General features: G+C 63.7%; 4 protein-coding genes across 4 annotated transcripts; 2 read left to right on the forward strand and 2 right to left on the reverse strand.

Moving 5' to 3' along the window:
- Positions 1-353: 353 nt before the first annotated feature.
- Positions 354-6,972, forward strand: RHTO_07468 (Prefoldin domain containing protein; the record flags this gene model as incomplete). Its single annotated transcript, XM_016421124.1, has 12 exons — positions 354-518; positions 577-636; positions 690-795; positions 861-1,054; positions 1,117-2,141; positions 2,196-2,357; positions 2,414-4,271; positions 4,326-4,591; positions 4,655-5,249; positions 5,305-6,061; positions 6,124-6,407; positions 6,466-6,972. The coding sequence occupies 12 exons, from the start codon at positions 354-356 to the stop codon at positions 6,970-6,972; spliced, it is 5,979 nt and encodes a 1,992-aa protein (XP_016274245.1).
- Positions 6,973-7,110: 138 nt separating this feature from the next.
- On the reverse strand, positions 7,111-9,489 carry RHTO_07469 (uncharacterized protein; the record flags this gene model as incomplete). Its single annotated transcript, XM_016421125.1, has 1 exon — positions 7,111-9,489. One exon carries the CDS (start codon positions 9,487-9,489, stop codon positions 7,111-7,113), a length of 2,379 nt encoding a protein of 792 aa, XP_016274246.1.
- A 126-nt stretch (positions 9,490-9,615) lies between these two features.
- Positions 9,616-11,246, forward strand: RHTO_07470 (uncharacterized protein; the record flags this gene model as incomplete). Its single annotated transcript, XM_016421126.1, has 3 exons — positions 9,616-9,914; positions 9,985-10,469; positions 10,528-11,246. 3 exons carry the CDS (start codon positions 9,616-9,618, stop codon positions 11,244-11,246), a joined length of 1,503 nt encoding a protein of 500 aa, XP_016274247.1.
- Positions 11,247-11,490: 244 nt separating this feature from the next.
- On the reverse strand, positions 11,491-13,427 carry RHTO_07471 (uncharacterized protein; the record flags this gene model as incomplete). Its single annotated transcript, XM_016421127.1, has 3 exons — positions 11,491-12,950; positions 13,006-13,143; positions 13,199-13,427. The coding sequence occupies 3 exons, from the start codon at positions 13,425-13,427 to the stop codon at positions 11,491-11,493; spliced, it is 1,827 nt and encodes a 608-aa protein (XP_016274248.1).
- Between the last annotated feature and the right edge of the window lie 711 nt (positions 13,428-14,138).

Consider the following 14,138-nt stretch of genomic DNA (forward strand, 5'->3'; position numbering starts at 1 on the left):
TCCGCTTGCAACAGGATTCGAAGTTGGGAAGGTCGACTCGGACAGGATACTCCTCGCGTCCCGCTTCTCCTTCACAATGCACTTTGCGTGTAAGCTGTACCAGCGTGCAGATTGAGCGTTTGAGCGTTCGTGTCCGTGGACTTTGACCGCTCCTCGACACGACCGCACGCGTCGACTGTTTGTCTCCTCTCGCATCTCGCCCAAAAGCCTGCCGCGGCTGCAGGAAACGCTCGCTGGGCTGCTTGGACCCCTGCTTGACGTCTAGCCGACTCGCACTATCGCCACACTCGCCCAACTCGCTCGCAGAACCCCTCATCGCATCGCCCAACTCGCTCCATCTCTCAGCGCCCAAGATGGGCTTTCCCGCCGAGGAGACGCCGCAGGATCGGGAAATTGCGGCTCTCAAGCGGGCCAAGGTCAAGCTCGAGACGGAGCTCGACTCGGAGCGCAACGAAGCGCTCAAGTTGAAGGACCGGGTTCATGAGCTCGAGTTGGAGGTCCGCGAGGGGTTGACGAAGGCGCGTACGCTCGCGGGTCTGTTCTCGCGATTGTACTAACGGATTGCGACGCCCGCAGGCCCAGCAGGAAGCGGCAAAGGCTGTCCAGGCGGAGGAGGCTTTGCGGAAACGAACCGATGTGAGGGACTTCACTAGCTCCAAGTGCTTTGACGGCTTACGCGGTTGCTACAGGCCTACAACACCATCAAGAACCAGAAGGAGAACGCTGAGGTCGCGTTGCGCGAGGTGGAAGAGAAGGTCAAGGAGCAGGCGGGCGAGATCAAGCGTCTCTCGTACGGTGCGTCGCCGGTTCCTTTCGCTCATGCGTCCCTCTGTGCTTACGAAAACTCCCGAACGCCGTAGACCTCGAGGTCGTTCAAGCTCGCTCGGCTGCGCCTTCGCAGGTCGCGCAGGAGAAGGCGGCCCTCGAGAAGCGGGTGCACGGCCTCACCATGGAGTTGCAGCGGACGCAGATGAAGCTCGAGAAGGAAAAGGAGAAGGAGAACAAGGCGACTGCAGAGTCTGCGAAGGTTGGAGCATCGAAGATTGCTCGTCCGGTTTGTTTCTCCTAATACTTTCTCGTGCCGTTCTTCCCTTCTAATATCACCTCCCCTCGCAGCCTTCCCGCGCTTCGATTACTGGTGCCGACAGCAAGTTGCCTGCCGGACCCGCAACTCGAGGACGCTTCGGCTACTCGTCCAACATCCCCGCTCCCGCCTCCGCCTCGAAGGCTCCCGCTCGTCCTCCCTCTTCTCTCGGCTCGACCCGCCCGCCTTCCAGTCTTGCCAATCATTCCGCCATTCCGACTCGCCAGCCAGCAGGCACGCGCCGCACCTCCGTCTCCGCTACTACCGCTTCCGCGACTGTCGACGCCGGCAAGACTGCCCAACTCGAAGCAGACCTCTCGTCCGCCAAGTCTACCATCGCTTCTCTCGAGACTTCGCTCACTCAAGCGGAATCGACGATCTCGTCTCTCGAGTCGACACTCTCGACAACGCAGGCCAAGCTGCAGACCAAGTCGGACGAGCTCCTCCGCGTGGAGAACCAGCTCATGGCGCTCGAGCGGTCATCGACCGAGGAGGTCTCGCGGCTCAAGAGCGATCTTGAGGATGCGCGCGACGAGCTCGAGGGCACCAAGGACGAGTTGCGTGAAGTTCGCGACCAGGTCGAGCGGGAGATGGAGGACGCCTTGCGGGAGTCGGAGGAGGAGCGCGCTTTCTTGACGGAGAAGGTCGAGCGGCTGCAGGCCGAGGTGGCGCGGATGAATGAGGAGCGGACGGCAATGGAGGGAAACCGGGAGGAGCTCGAGCGGCTCTTGCACGACGCCCAAGCCGACCTTGATGCACTTGCTCATGTCGAGGAGGAGCGCGATGAGGCGGAGAACGAGCTTGCGTGGACAGAGGAGCAGCTTCAGCTCGCCGAGAAGGAGAAGGAGAAGCTTGCTCAGGACCTCGAAGACGCCGACAACGCGATTGAGGAGCTCGAGCAGGACCTGGAGGCGATGTCGAAAGAGCTGGAGGCTGCACGAGCGGCGAAGGCTGGTGCGCAGGAGACGGAATCCGCGCGAGAGGAGACCGTCTCCACTGAGGCGATGGAGGCCGTCCGTCGCGAGATGAAGGAGCGTCTCGCCGCTGTCGAAGCCGAGTAGGTCGTCTCTCAGCTTCAAGACGATGATTTTGCTGACCCATTCGCCCGCAGCCGAGACGACCTTGTCGCAGCTCTCGCCTCCGCTTCCAAGGCGCACCAGGATGCTTCAACAGAGCTGGCTCGCCACCGTGACCTCCAGGACGCCGAGCAGGAGGAGAAGCAGAACGTTGTGGACGAGCTCGACAACGTCAAGCGACGGCTGGCCGAGACTGAGTTAGTTGGCACGGTCATCTCTCCGGCTGAGGTTCACTGACCGCTTCTTAGCGCAGATCCGCCCACAACGCCCTTCTCGCTTCAACCTCCTCCCTCGACGACCTCACATCGCAACTCGCCGACCTGCGCGCTCAACTGGCTGAGAAGGAGCAGCAAATCATCGACCTTTCCGCTCGTCTGCCCGAACTCGACACGCTTGCCGCCGATCGCGACAGTCTCGCCTCGCAGCTCGAAGAGCATGCCCAGCGCGCCGCCAAGAAGGATGCGAACGCTGCCGACTTGACCAGCCGCATGGCCGAGCTCGAGTCGACTCTCGCCGCCATTACCGCTGAGCGCGACGAGCACCTCGCTACTCTCGTCGAACAGAACGACCGCGTTGCGACTCTGCAAGCGACTGTCGAGCGAGTCGAGCAACTTCGCGCAGCACTCGCCGACACCCAGCACCACTTGGCGACTGCTCATCAGCAGGTCGCAGAGCTCGAGGTCGCCCGAGCCGCCGCCGAGCAAGGCTCCGACGCCCTGCGCGACGAGCTTGCCCGGCATCTCGAGACTCGGGACGCCGCGACGATCGACGTTTGGGCACGAGTTACGCAACTCGAAGCCGACTTGGCTGACGCAGTCGCTCGCCACGACTCGAAAACGGAGCAGCTCGAGAAGGCTCATGCCGCTCGTGCCGCCGTCGAGGATGCTCACGCTGCCGCTGCTGAGCGGATCGACTCGCTCAAAGCAGAAGTTGCTCTGCTCGGCAATGATGTCGAGTCGGAGCGCGGCTCCCTCGCCGAGGCGAAGGCGGAAGCTGAGGCCGTCGAGGAGGCGCTAATGGACGCGAAGCAGCAGCTCAGGGCGACGGAGGATAAGCTTGCCGACATCTCGAAGGTTCACGACGACCTCGTCCTCGAGCGCGAGTCACTTCACGCCCAGCTCGCCGAACTCGAGCAAGCCGCCGAACAGCTCGACGGCCGGAACGCGGCCCTCGAGGAGGAGCTCGACGAGGTCCGCGCCGCTGCGGACGAGAAGCACCTCGCCGACGCCGACGAGATCGGCGAGCTTCACGCTCGCCTCCGCGAGCAAGACGCGGTTGTCGAGCAACTCGAGCGACAGGTGAACGAGGCGGAGTCGCTGCGTCGTATTCTCGCCTCCAGCGAATCGCAAGCCGATTCACTCGGCTGGGAGTTGCGCGATGCTCGTTCCGCCCTGGCCGAACAAGCGCGCCAGTCTGAGGATAAGGCGAACGAGCTCACGCAACGGGCCGAAGCCGCCGAAGCATCCGTCGAATGCCTTCGCGCCGAACTCGACGAGGCTCGTCACAACCTCTCGAACCTGCAGGACTCGCTTGACCAACTCCAGAGCGAGCTCGCCGAGTCGCAGTCGTCCTCGACCGGCACGGCGCCCGGTCCCGCAACACCTGTGCCGGCCACGCCTGCCAACCTCGCCTCTTCCAACCAATCTCCTCAGCCATCGCCTCAAACGCCTAGCCTCGACCCCAGCCACCTCGTCGACCGACTGCGGGACGAGCGGCAAAGCCTCCGCGACTCGCTCGAGTTCGTCCGCGAGGAAGCCAGAAACCGGATGGAGACCTTGCAGAAGCGATTGCGCGAAGCAGAGGAGACGAAGGCGACCGAACTGAGCCGCCTACAGCTCAACCTCATGGACAAGGAGGCGGCATACGCGACCGAGCGCGAAGCGAATGCCAAGATCGAAGACGCGCTGCGACAGGCGAAGCGGGAGAGGGAGGCGGTTGAGGACAGGTTGGAGCAGGCTGAGCGGCGAGCGAAGGACGCAGAAGTACGGGTGGCGGATGCCCTCCGGCGCTTGGCTGAGGAGCAGCACATGCGGCAGGAGGAGCAACTGGAGCGGGAGAACGCGTGGGGTCTCGAGGGGGAGCTAGACGCTGCGACCGAGTCGGTCGATACGGTGCGTCCTGGGGCGGCTCTTCTCTCCAGCCCGATGCTAATGGGTGATCTACAGCTCCGTACCGAACGCGACAACGCCAAACTCGTCGTGGAGGAACTGCGACAGGCTCTTCTCGCTGTCCAGGCCGAACGCGAGGAAGCATCGGCGGAGATTGCTGCGCTCAAGACCGCATCTGCGACCGCCAGCGCACGCATTGTCGAGCTTGAAGAGCTCGCATCCGCTCTTGGCGAGTCTCGCGAAGTTCCGACCAGCGATGCTCTCGACGACTTCGCCACCCTCTGCGACACTCTTCGCTCAGACGTCACGCAGCTCAAGCGAACGTGTGTCTCTCATCTTGCCTCGGGCATTGAAGGCTGGAGACTGATGACTCTCCGCTGTGCCAGCATCGCCGATCAGTCCGCCTCCATCGTCGACTACCAGGCCAAGATCGCCTTTCTGCAGCTCAACCTGGCTGTGCGCGTCGCCATTGACGACGGCGAAGACGACGAGTTGCAAGCCGAGGAGGACTCGGCTGCGCCCGTCACATCGGACGTCGACAAGGCCGTCCAGAGTCTGCCGGACAATCTCGACATGCGCACGGAACTGCAGGCGGTACAGGAACAGCTCGCCGCTGCGGTGTCTGCTCGTGCAGCACTCGAGACTCGTCTTGAGGAGCTGCAGACAGAGCTCGCCTCGGTCGTCCACGCCGGCAAGGCCTCGACGGCCGCCGTCTCCGCCCTCGAGCAGCAACTCGAAGCAGCTCGCTCCGATGTGGCTGAACGCGAAGAGAATCTGCGCAAGACGAGCGAGACGGCGTTCGGTCTCGCCGCCCAACTCGCCGAAGCCGGCGAGCGCATCGTCGCGCTCGAAGGCGAAGTCGACGAGGCCAAAAACATCGTCGCAGAATTGCGGGCTCGGGTCGCCGATGCAGCCGACAAGGAGGCCCGCCTGCTCGAGCAGCAGAACTTGGCGGCTGCCCTCAACAAGCGCGTCGAGGAGGTGCGTCTTGCGTTTCATCCCATCCCCTGCCTCAGGCTAACAAGGCTGTTCACAGGCTGAGTCTGCCCGAGAAACGACGATGGAAGCGCTTCTTGCGGCCCGCGCAGAAACCGCTTCCATCGCTGCCGACTTGGCGTCTACGACCGACGAGCTCGCATCCACGAAGGACCTCCTCGCCGCAGCATCTGCATCGCTGGGTGACCTGCAGCAGGAGTCGTCTTCGTTTGACGCTGTTCGCGCCGACCTCGAGCAGCGAGTCGCGTCGCTCGAGACTCGAGCACGCTCGGCAGAAGACGCCGTCGAGACGACAGTCCAGCTGCGAGAGGAGGCGGAACAGCGCGCTTCCTCAGCCGAGGCCGCGCTCTCGCAAGTCGTAGTTGATTACGCGAGCGCAACGGCGGCGAGGGACGAGCAGGAGCAGGCACTTCGAGTCGCCCAGGCCGACTTCGACGCCGTCCGAGCCGACCTCACCATCCAGCTCGCAACCGCCCGCGACGAGATTGCCTCGTTGACGGCAAAGCTTGACCAGGCGGAGGGCCGCAGCGCGCGCGCCGCCCAAGTCGAGCGTGATCTCGTCGATGCTCGGGCTGAGCTGGACAGGATGACCGAGCGGCTCGAGGAAGAGTCGCGAGGCTCTGAGCGGGCGCGCGCAGCCCTTGCGGACGCTGAGGCAAAGGCTGCTACGGCGGTCGAGCTGTCGTCGAAGGAGATTCAGACCCTCCGCAAGCTCAGCAAGAGCTCGGCGGCCGAGGCTCAGGCGTTGACCGCGGAAGTCGAGGGGTTGCGATCGCAGATCGTCGAGTTGACCTCTCGTGCGTCTCAATACTCCGCCTCAGCGCTCCCGCAGATTGAGCTGACTTTGCTCCTTCGGCAGATCTCCGCGAGGCGAACGAGTCGAAGCAGCAAGAGTTGCGACAGCTTCGCGAGCAGACGCAGCAGAACATCAAGGAGGTCATCGAGTACTCGGAGGCTTGCGAGCGCGAGAAGGCGGCTGCCGAGGCTGAAGTCAAGGAGTTGCTTGGCGAAGTCGAGCGCCTCAAGGCGGATGCGGCGAACACGGCATCCTCCAGTGAGGCCGTCGCTCGGATCACTGAGCTGGAGAAGCTGCTCGAGGCAAAGATGCTCGACGTCGAGGAGGCGGATGAGAAGCTGCTCGATGTGCGTCCGGCTCGCTTCACCTCCTGCTATGCGAAGCTGACCTTCCTCATCCACCTAGGCGCTCAAGGTGCAGAAGAAGTATTCGACGCAGATTGAGCGACTCAAGGCCAAGATTGCGTCTCTCCAACGCGACCTTGCCACCGCCAAAGCGTCCGCTGCCGCCCCGACCGTGCTGGCCGTCGCCCCGCTGCCCTCTGCTCCGGCACCCTCGTCCGTCGGTAAGAAGCGACCAGCACCGTCCGACTTTGACGGCTCCACTGCAACAACCCCGCGGCCTGTTCTCGCTTCCTCTGTCCCGGCCATCCCGCTCGACAAGGAGAATGCGCCTGCCTCGTCCGCCCGCCGTCAAGCACGCCCTCTCTCCGCCAAGAAGCCTACCGAGACCCTCGTGCCTCTCAAACCCGAGCATCACGTCCCAGACCGCTCGCACGCGCTCAAGCCAGTCGACGCCAACTCGACGGCGCCGTCCTTCGAGCCCGTCTCCATCAAGGTCCAGCCCGCCGTCAACAAGCGCGACACGCTCATGTCCCGCATGCACGCCCTGCAGAAGAACACGGCGGCGTGATCGATGTACACTCTCTCCCTTCGACTTTCTCCCCCGCTAGATTTGCTTTAATCCTTTCGCATGCCGTTATTCGCGCATCAACGTTGTAGATCCCGAGCCGAAATAGCATTGCCATCATACGATCCTTGCCTAGACTGCCTACTGCTCGCGCTTGAACGCCAAATAGTCGTCGCCCTTTCCAATCCGGCACTTGATCCGCAAGTCCGCGGCCACATCCTCGATCCTCGCGACGTGCCGCTCCTTGTACCACGGCTCGTGACCTTCGTCTTCGCCGGTCCCTTTCGCCCACTGCACGTCGAGCTCCTGCAGCTTGAAGCCGCCCTGCTCCACCTCGTCCAGGAACGCGAGCACCTTGCCCGTCGAGACCGAGATCAGCGAACGAGCGCGGAGGACTCGGATTGTCCTCGGCAACTGCGTGAGCAGACGGGGCGAGCCGAGAGGGATGGGCCGGACATCCGTCCCCTCCGACCACTCGAGGATCTCGAGACGGGGCACGACGGCGACGAGTTCGTCGACGAGTCCTGTGGTGTCGTCGGAGGACTTGGTTGGAGCCGTAATGGCGAGGTGGGTGAGCGTTGAGCCGACGTTGGTGAGGGCTGAGGCGATGGAGGCGCGGGGCGTGTCATCGTCCGTCGAGCCGATCGACTGGAAGCCAACACGGAGAGACTGCAGCCTGCCCTCCTCTCCGCCAGTCGCACGCAGAAGGAGCGCGAGCGTATCTTCATGCATGACCTCCGAGATCTCGAGCGACTCGAGGTTGCGGGCTGGCGCGGACGACGGAGACTGCTTGGAGAGCGTCGAGAGGAGCTTTGACCCTTGCCAGTCGCGGTCCATGGCAGCGCCGCCGATGACGATCTCCTTGAGATTCGGCTGCGACTGGAGGAGCGCGTAAAGCGCGCCGACTTCCCACCAGTTCTTGGCCGAGCGGAAGAAGACGAGGTTGTGCGATGTCGACGACGACGTGAGAGGGTAGTCTTGGCCGGTGAGGGTGCGGACGTCCCATTCGGCCGTAGTGAAGTCCTCGTCGAGCGAGACGAGGTTCGGCATGTGCGAGATGAGCTGGCGAAGCGGCTTGATGAGCGCCTCGGGCTTGGAGACGGACTTGTCGCCATCGAGCGGGCGGACTTTGAGCGACTTGACAAGCTCGCCGAGCGAGGCGTCCGAGTCGAGCGTGCGGTTGAGAAGGTCGAGGCGGCGAAGCGAGTCGACGACGATGGAACTGTACAAGACCTCGTTGGCCGCCTTGCCATACTCCTTCGACACCGTCGCGAGAGCGAAGAGCATTGCAGGTCCGCCGACCTCGCTCGCTGCCTTCGCAAGAGCCCTCGCAACCTTCGCTCCGCTCAAGACAGGCGGACCACGCTTCTTCTCGTACGACCTGAAAGCGTCGCGGCGCTCGCGCCCGTAGTCCTCCTCAACGGCGGACGGCGGCGCAGAAGCCATCTCGAGCGCCTTTCTCGCCTCCTCGGAGTGGCCGGTGCGGGAACGAGCGACGGAGCGAGACCTTAGCCTCGTGCCGCTCGTTGAACGCCGGTCGAAGTCGTCGTCGCCCGATGTGTCGCTCATGTCGCGGTAGCTGCGCGACTTGACCGGAGGAGCAGCGGGAGGAGGCTGACTGAAGGCGCTGGAGCGTGACGAGGGGCGTTTGTCGCCGGCTGAGTCGCCTAGCTTAGGCGAGGTCGGCTTCACGTCCGAGGGGCGCGTCGTAAAGAAGCGCGAGACGGAAGACCGGCGGCCAGATGTGCGAGGGTCGGATTCGGCCGGTGGTGCTGAGGGGAGGGGCGGCGAGAGCACTCGAGACGAGGTCTGCGACAACGGGCGAGGAGATACAGAGTCACGCAAGCCCTCCTCGTCTTTGCGAGATGTGAGGCGGTGCTTCGAGGACGAACGAGGCCGGTCAGACTTGAGTGACGGTGGCGGAGACGGATCGCGACGGCTGTAGGAGGAAGAGGGGCGCTTGATGACCGGCTCCTGCTCTTTGCGAAGAGGGTATCCGCCGTAGTCCTCGTCCTTGCGACCGTGAGACTCGCCCTTGTCACGGCGACCAGGAAGCTTGAACGGCGCGGCCGCAGCAAGGTCGGGTGTGCGAGTCTTGCGCGAGTTGTCCCGGTCGGAAGCGGGGTACGGGTCACTGTCCTTCTTGCGGTGGTCATGCAGCTCGTCCTGGTCGCGCGTTCGCAGCTGGTCGTCGCGAGGCGAAAGAGCGCGGGCGAACGGCGGCAGCCCAGCCTTGTCCTCCCGCGCCGAGCTGGATCGCGCATGCTGGACGAGCTGACACGCGTTGTCAAGCTTCGTCATAGCCTCCTCAAAGAGACTCAGCGCAAGTGCAGCGAAGGCCTCGTTGTCAGAGCTAGAAAGCTCTTCTATTTGCCGCTTCGCACGGTCGAGCTGGTCGCAGAGGCGGCCGGCGCGCACTTCGGGTGTCGTAGTCCGTACGACGTCCTTGTCGGAGCGGTCAGAGTTGCCGTCAAGGCGAAGGGAGCTGTGCGGGCGGGACGGGTCGAAGTAGCGCGACATCCTGCGGGTCGAACAGATCAGCCAGCGTCGTGACGGGCCAGCACGCTCAACCCACCTTCTCAGACTGGCCGGACGGACTCGCTAGCCAGCTTCGATGGCGTGTCAAGGCGAAAGAGCAGCAAGCTGATGAGAGACGAAGACGAGGTTCGAGCAGTCCGCGGACTCTCCGGGCAAGCGGCGACGTCGAGCAGTGCGTCCGTATGTCCTTTCAAGCTGGACGAGCATCTTGCCAGCACTTTTGAGCGATGCGAGCGTGAGGACGACGACGAACCCTCGACCCGACGACCCCTCTCTCGTTACCTACCACACACTACCGCTGGAAGGCCTTCCTGCTGCGCTGCAGCTTCCCCGAATACGCTGCCGATGGTGTCTACGGCGGTACAAGCGTGGGCGAGCTCGCCAGGCGACACGCTGTCCACTTCGAGGTGCGCTCCACTCTCGTCGAACTTACGCGACTGGCACGGCGCGCTGTGAGCTGAAGCCCACTTCGGACAGCTGCACAAGCGTGCCAACGCTGCCCGCCGAGGTTCACCAGCTCATCGTGGCCGCCTGCGTCGACTCGGACCCGCTTTACACCTCCCTTCCCCCTCGTTACGAGTTTCTCTGCCGACTCTCGCTTGTGTGCAAATCCTGGAACGCCCTGGTCCTCCCTCTTCTCTACCGGGACGTGCTGCTGGAAACGGAGTCGCAGGCGGCGAGGTTACACCGCTCAATGACGAGGACGCATGGTGGGAGGAACACGACTTTGGCTCGCCATGTGGAAACGCTGAGATTGGGCGCGATCCCTTGGCTCGGGAAGACGTTTAAAGAGATGGCGGACGATCAGGGCGAGGAGGAAGAGGTTGAGGAACACTATCTCTCGGCTGGAGAAGCGACAGACTTCTTCCTTGAGGAGCTGCTGCAGGCGATGTCGGGTCTGAAGGAGCTGTGGATGGCCGGCATCCAACATGTACCGCTGTCTGCCCTGCGGTGGGCACAGAGTGCGTCTTTCTTGTAGCCGTCGACAAGCGATTCGCCATACTGACCACTCTCTAGCAGACCTCGAAGCGCTTCGCATGCTCCGATCGACCATCTGCGACTGCGACGTCTTCTGCGACACTCTTTCCGACCCGGCCGCGACCTTTCCTCGCCTGCGACGTCTCGAGGTGTACGCCAGGTGCATTACCATGTCGACCTCTCGCGTCTTCTTTTCGTCTTCGACTTTCCCCTCGCTCTCGCGCTTCTCCTTCGCCTGCCCATCCGAAGACTCTCCCTCGTCCACTCTCGACGTCTCTCAACTCACCTGCCTGTCGACAATCACGGATGCGCCTCCCTCACTCGCCAAATCCAACTTGCTCTTGCTCGACATGTACCAGATCCCGCTCCGCCTCGCCCTCCCTCACCTGCCCAAGTCGCTCCTCATCCTCCGCCTCAACGACTATTCGCCGCTCACACTGTCCGTACCATGGTTGCTCGTCGACCACGAGACGTCCGACCAACTCGCCTCTCGCCAGCCCAACCTCCGCGAGTTGTGGCTTCCGCAAAGCTACTGCGACTGGCGAGACGACGCGAAAGAGTCAAGGCGGGAGATGGTCAAGATCTGGGTGGACAAGTGGGAGAAGCGTGGCGTCACGGTGGTCTTTGAAGGAGAGGACGAGCGGAATCGCCACCTCGAGCCGGAGCAGCGTATCCTGACGGAGGAGTCGGCTTTCGACTTCCAGTTTGAGCGGTTGTGTAGCCGGGTGGAGCGACTCGCTGCAGAAAGGGCGGCAACTTGACGTTCTCGTAGAGAGCTTGAACGTTCTCGTAGGAGCTTGAAGAGACGAGAGAGGGTATACATTGCGGTCAAGCGCAACGAAAGCGAAAGTCACGAAGCGAGGTGTATGTAGGGCTACAGGCAGTGATGCAAGGAACGAGCAAGCCAGGTGCGAAGGAGAGGGAGGGTACATGCGAGAAAGAGTACGAGGGAGGGAGGAAGGGAAGAGTCCATCGGAGCCAGTCCGACTAGCTAGCTGCGACCGTCTAAGCGCGCTTGGCACGAGCCATCCTCTTCCTCTTCGGGTCCGCGCGGTACCACTGCTGAGCGGCGGACGTTGGCTTGGTCGCGGCCGAGAGCATTGACTGGGTGACTGCGGCGTTAGCAGCAGCGACGACAGGCGGAGGCGACGAGGCCGAGGCAGGGTGGCGATCCTTGAACAGAACGCGGTGGGTCGGCGAATGCGAGACCGGCGAGGCAGCGAGGACGGGCGTCTTCGAAGCGGCAGGAGTTGTGGTCGACGAGGAAGGCGGGGTGGCCTTCACGGGCGGGAACGAGGGCGGGACAAGGGTGGCCGCAGGCGTGTTGGCGGGCGTCGTACCCGAGAGGAGGTTGTAGTTCGAGCCGACGGGGGGAGCGTTAGGGTCGCCGTCCTGGATGATCGAGGTCGCCCAAACCCAGCGCTTTGCGTTCGGCGCAGCCGAGGTCGATTGGACGGGTGCGGCGGTCGTCGTCGACTGATGGATGTGGAAGAGCTTCTCAAAGCCCGCCTCAATCTCCTCGAAGATGTGCTTGGGGTTGAAAGCGGCGAGGCCGTGAGCTGCCGACGTCGTGGTGGCAGCGGCGGGCGCAGCGAGGGTCGTCGGAGCGGCGGCGACAGCAATGGCAGGAGGCGGGACGGTCGTCGACGACGGGGCGGGAGGAGGCGTGGTAGAGGACGAGATGGAGCTCGAGGCCGCCACGGGAGGGAACGAAGGCGGCGTGAGGGCGGCAGCAGGCGTCGTGACCGGGTAGGCGGACGAGCTGAGGAGGTTGGCGTTCTCGCCGACCGGCGGAGCATCCGAAGCGCCGTCCTGGATGATGGACGTGGCCCAAACCCAGCGCCTGCTCTCCTGTTGGCCGTGGAACGCGCGACCGACGGCCTTGTGGCCGAACTTGCGCGCCACAGGTGTCATCGACGTCTTCGGGGCCGACGTAGTGGTCGACGAGGAGTTGACCGCGACCGGCGCGACAAGGACGTTGGGAGCCTGCGACGCAGCGGGAGTCGTGGCAGCAACGGGAGCGAAAGTCGGCGGGACGAGCGTCGCGGCCGGCGTGTTGAGGACGATGGTCGTCGAAGGCGTGAGGAGATTGGCGTTCTGGCCGATAGGAGGGGCGTCCGTAGCCCCGTCCTGGATGATGCCGGTCGCCCAGACCCAGCGCTTCTTCTCCTGGCGCTCCTCGACATCGTCCTCCTCGTCCTCGAAATCGATCTCCTCGTCAGCGTAGTCGTCCTCCTCATCCTCGTAGTCGCGAGCGATGAGGGCGTGCTCGCGCTGCTTGAATGTCTGGCGAACCTTGGTCAAGAGACCGGTCGTCTGGCTAGCGACCGAGGCAGTCGTCGACGAGGAGGTAGCATTGGCGACAGCGGGAGCGACGGTGCTGCTCGCGCCCACACTGCTGACGGGCGGGAACGACGGAGCGACGAGAGTCGCAGCCGGGGTGTCGGCGGCGATTGTGGTCGACGCTGTCGCAAAGAAGAGTCAGTGGCGCCGCGAACCCACCTGCGAACCCGAGCTTACAGGACAAGAGGTTGGCATTGCTACCGACGGGAGGAGCGCCCGTGGCACCGTCCTGGATGATGCTTGTCGCCCACACCCATCTCTTCGCCATCTTCTCGTGCTTCTGAGCGCGAGAGCGCCTGACGAGCTTGTTGCGAGCTGTTGCATCGTGGGGTCAGCTTCGAACGCACGAACGCAGGAAGCGGAGACTCACGGCCATCGTCCTCTTCGACCGAAAGGTCCGCCTTCTCGACAGCCGGAGCCGGCTTGACGCCGTCCTCGACAACGACAGGCGTCTCAGATGGCTTAGCAGAGGCGGAGGGGTTGCTGCGCTGGGCGACGCGGTCGAGGAGCGCCTCGATGGAACCGCCTTCCGCCGGCTTGGCGGCGACGAGCGAGGACGCCGACGCAAGCGAGAGGAGGACAAGACTGGTGGTGCGCATGTCGTGCTGTGCAGTGGTGCTGTAACGAGTTGGCTGACGGGCGAAAGAGAGGGGATGGCGCGGAGGAGGCTGGTTGCTGGCGAGCGAGAGAGGGTGAAGCGAGCCGGTTGTGGACGGCGAGACCTTGGCGTGTGCGAGTTGCTGGATACAAGGAAGAGCGAGAGAACGCAGGAAGCGCGCTGGGCGACGTCCGGCGAAGCAGCAGCGAGGTGAAGAAGAAAGGGAAGCGGTCGGTGAGCAGGGGAGTGCAAGGGTCAGGTCGCGACCGCAGTCGCCGCCCTGAGCAATCTCTTTCCGTCCGTAGCACCTTGCAATACTCCCTCGTGCGGCCAAGGCACTCGTCGAGCCGGTCTGTCGAGACAGGATGTGCCCTTCCAAAAGCGGGCGAGTGACGGAGGGGCTGGACGGGCTGAGTGTGCTGCCACTGACCGGCGCAGTCGTGCAAGCGGCTCGCCTAGACGCAGCTATCGTGTAGGCCACCCCGGCATATCACCCATCCCGTCGCGAGCGCTGTGCGAGGTGTTGGATCGCCCGTTCGACTTCGAGGCGATGAAGCTGGCAAATCGGCGCAGTCGACTGTGCGGCCGGCAGGACAGGCTCGACTCGGTGCAGAAACCATGTAGATCCTCGGGCGATGCATTCGCGAGCGAAAGAAGAGAGCGGGGCGAGGAGGACCAGGATGAGGTGTTGGACGACGCAGACGAGGGTCGA

This window comes from Rhodotorula toruloides, assembly GCF_000320785.1.
Source record: "Rhodotorula toruloides NP11 unplaced genomic scaffold Scaffold7, whole genome shotgun sequence".
NCBI lineage: Eukaryota > Fungi > Basidiomycota > Microbotryomycetes > Sporidiobolales > Sporidiobolaceae > Rhodotorula > Rhodotorula toruloides.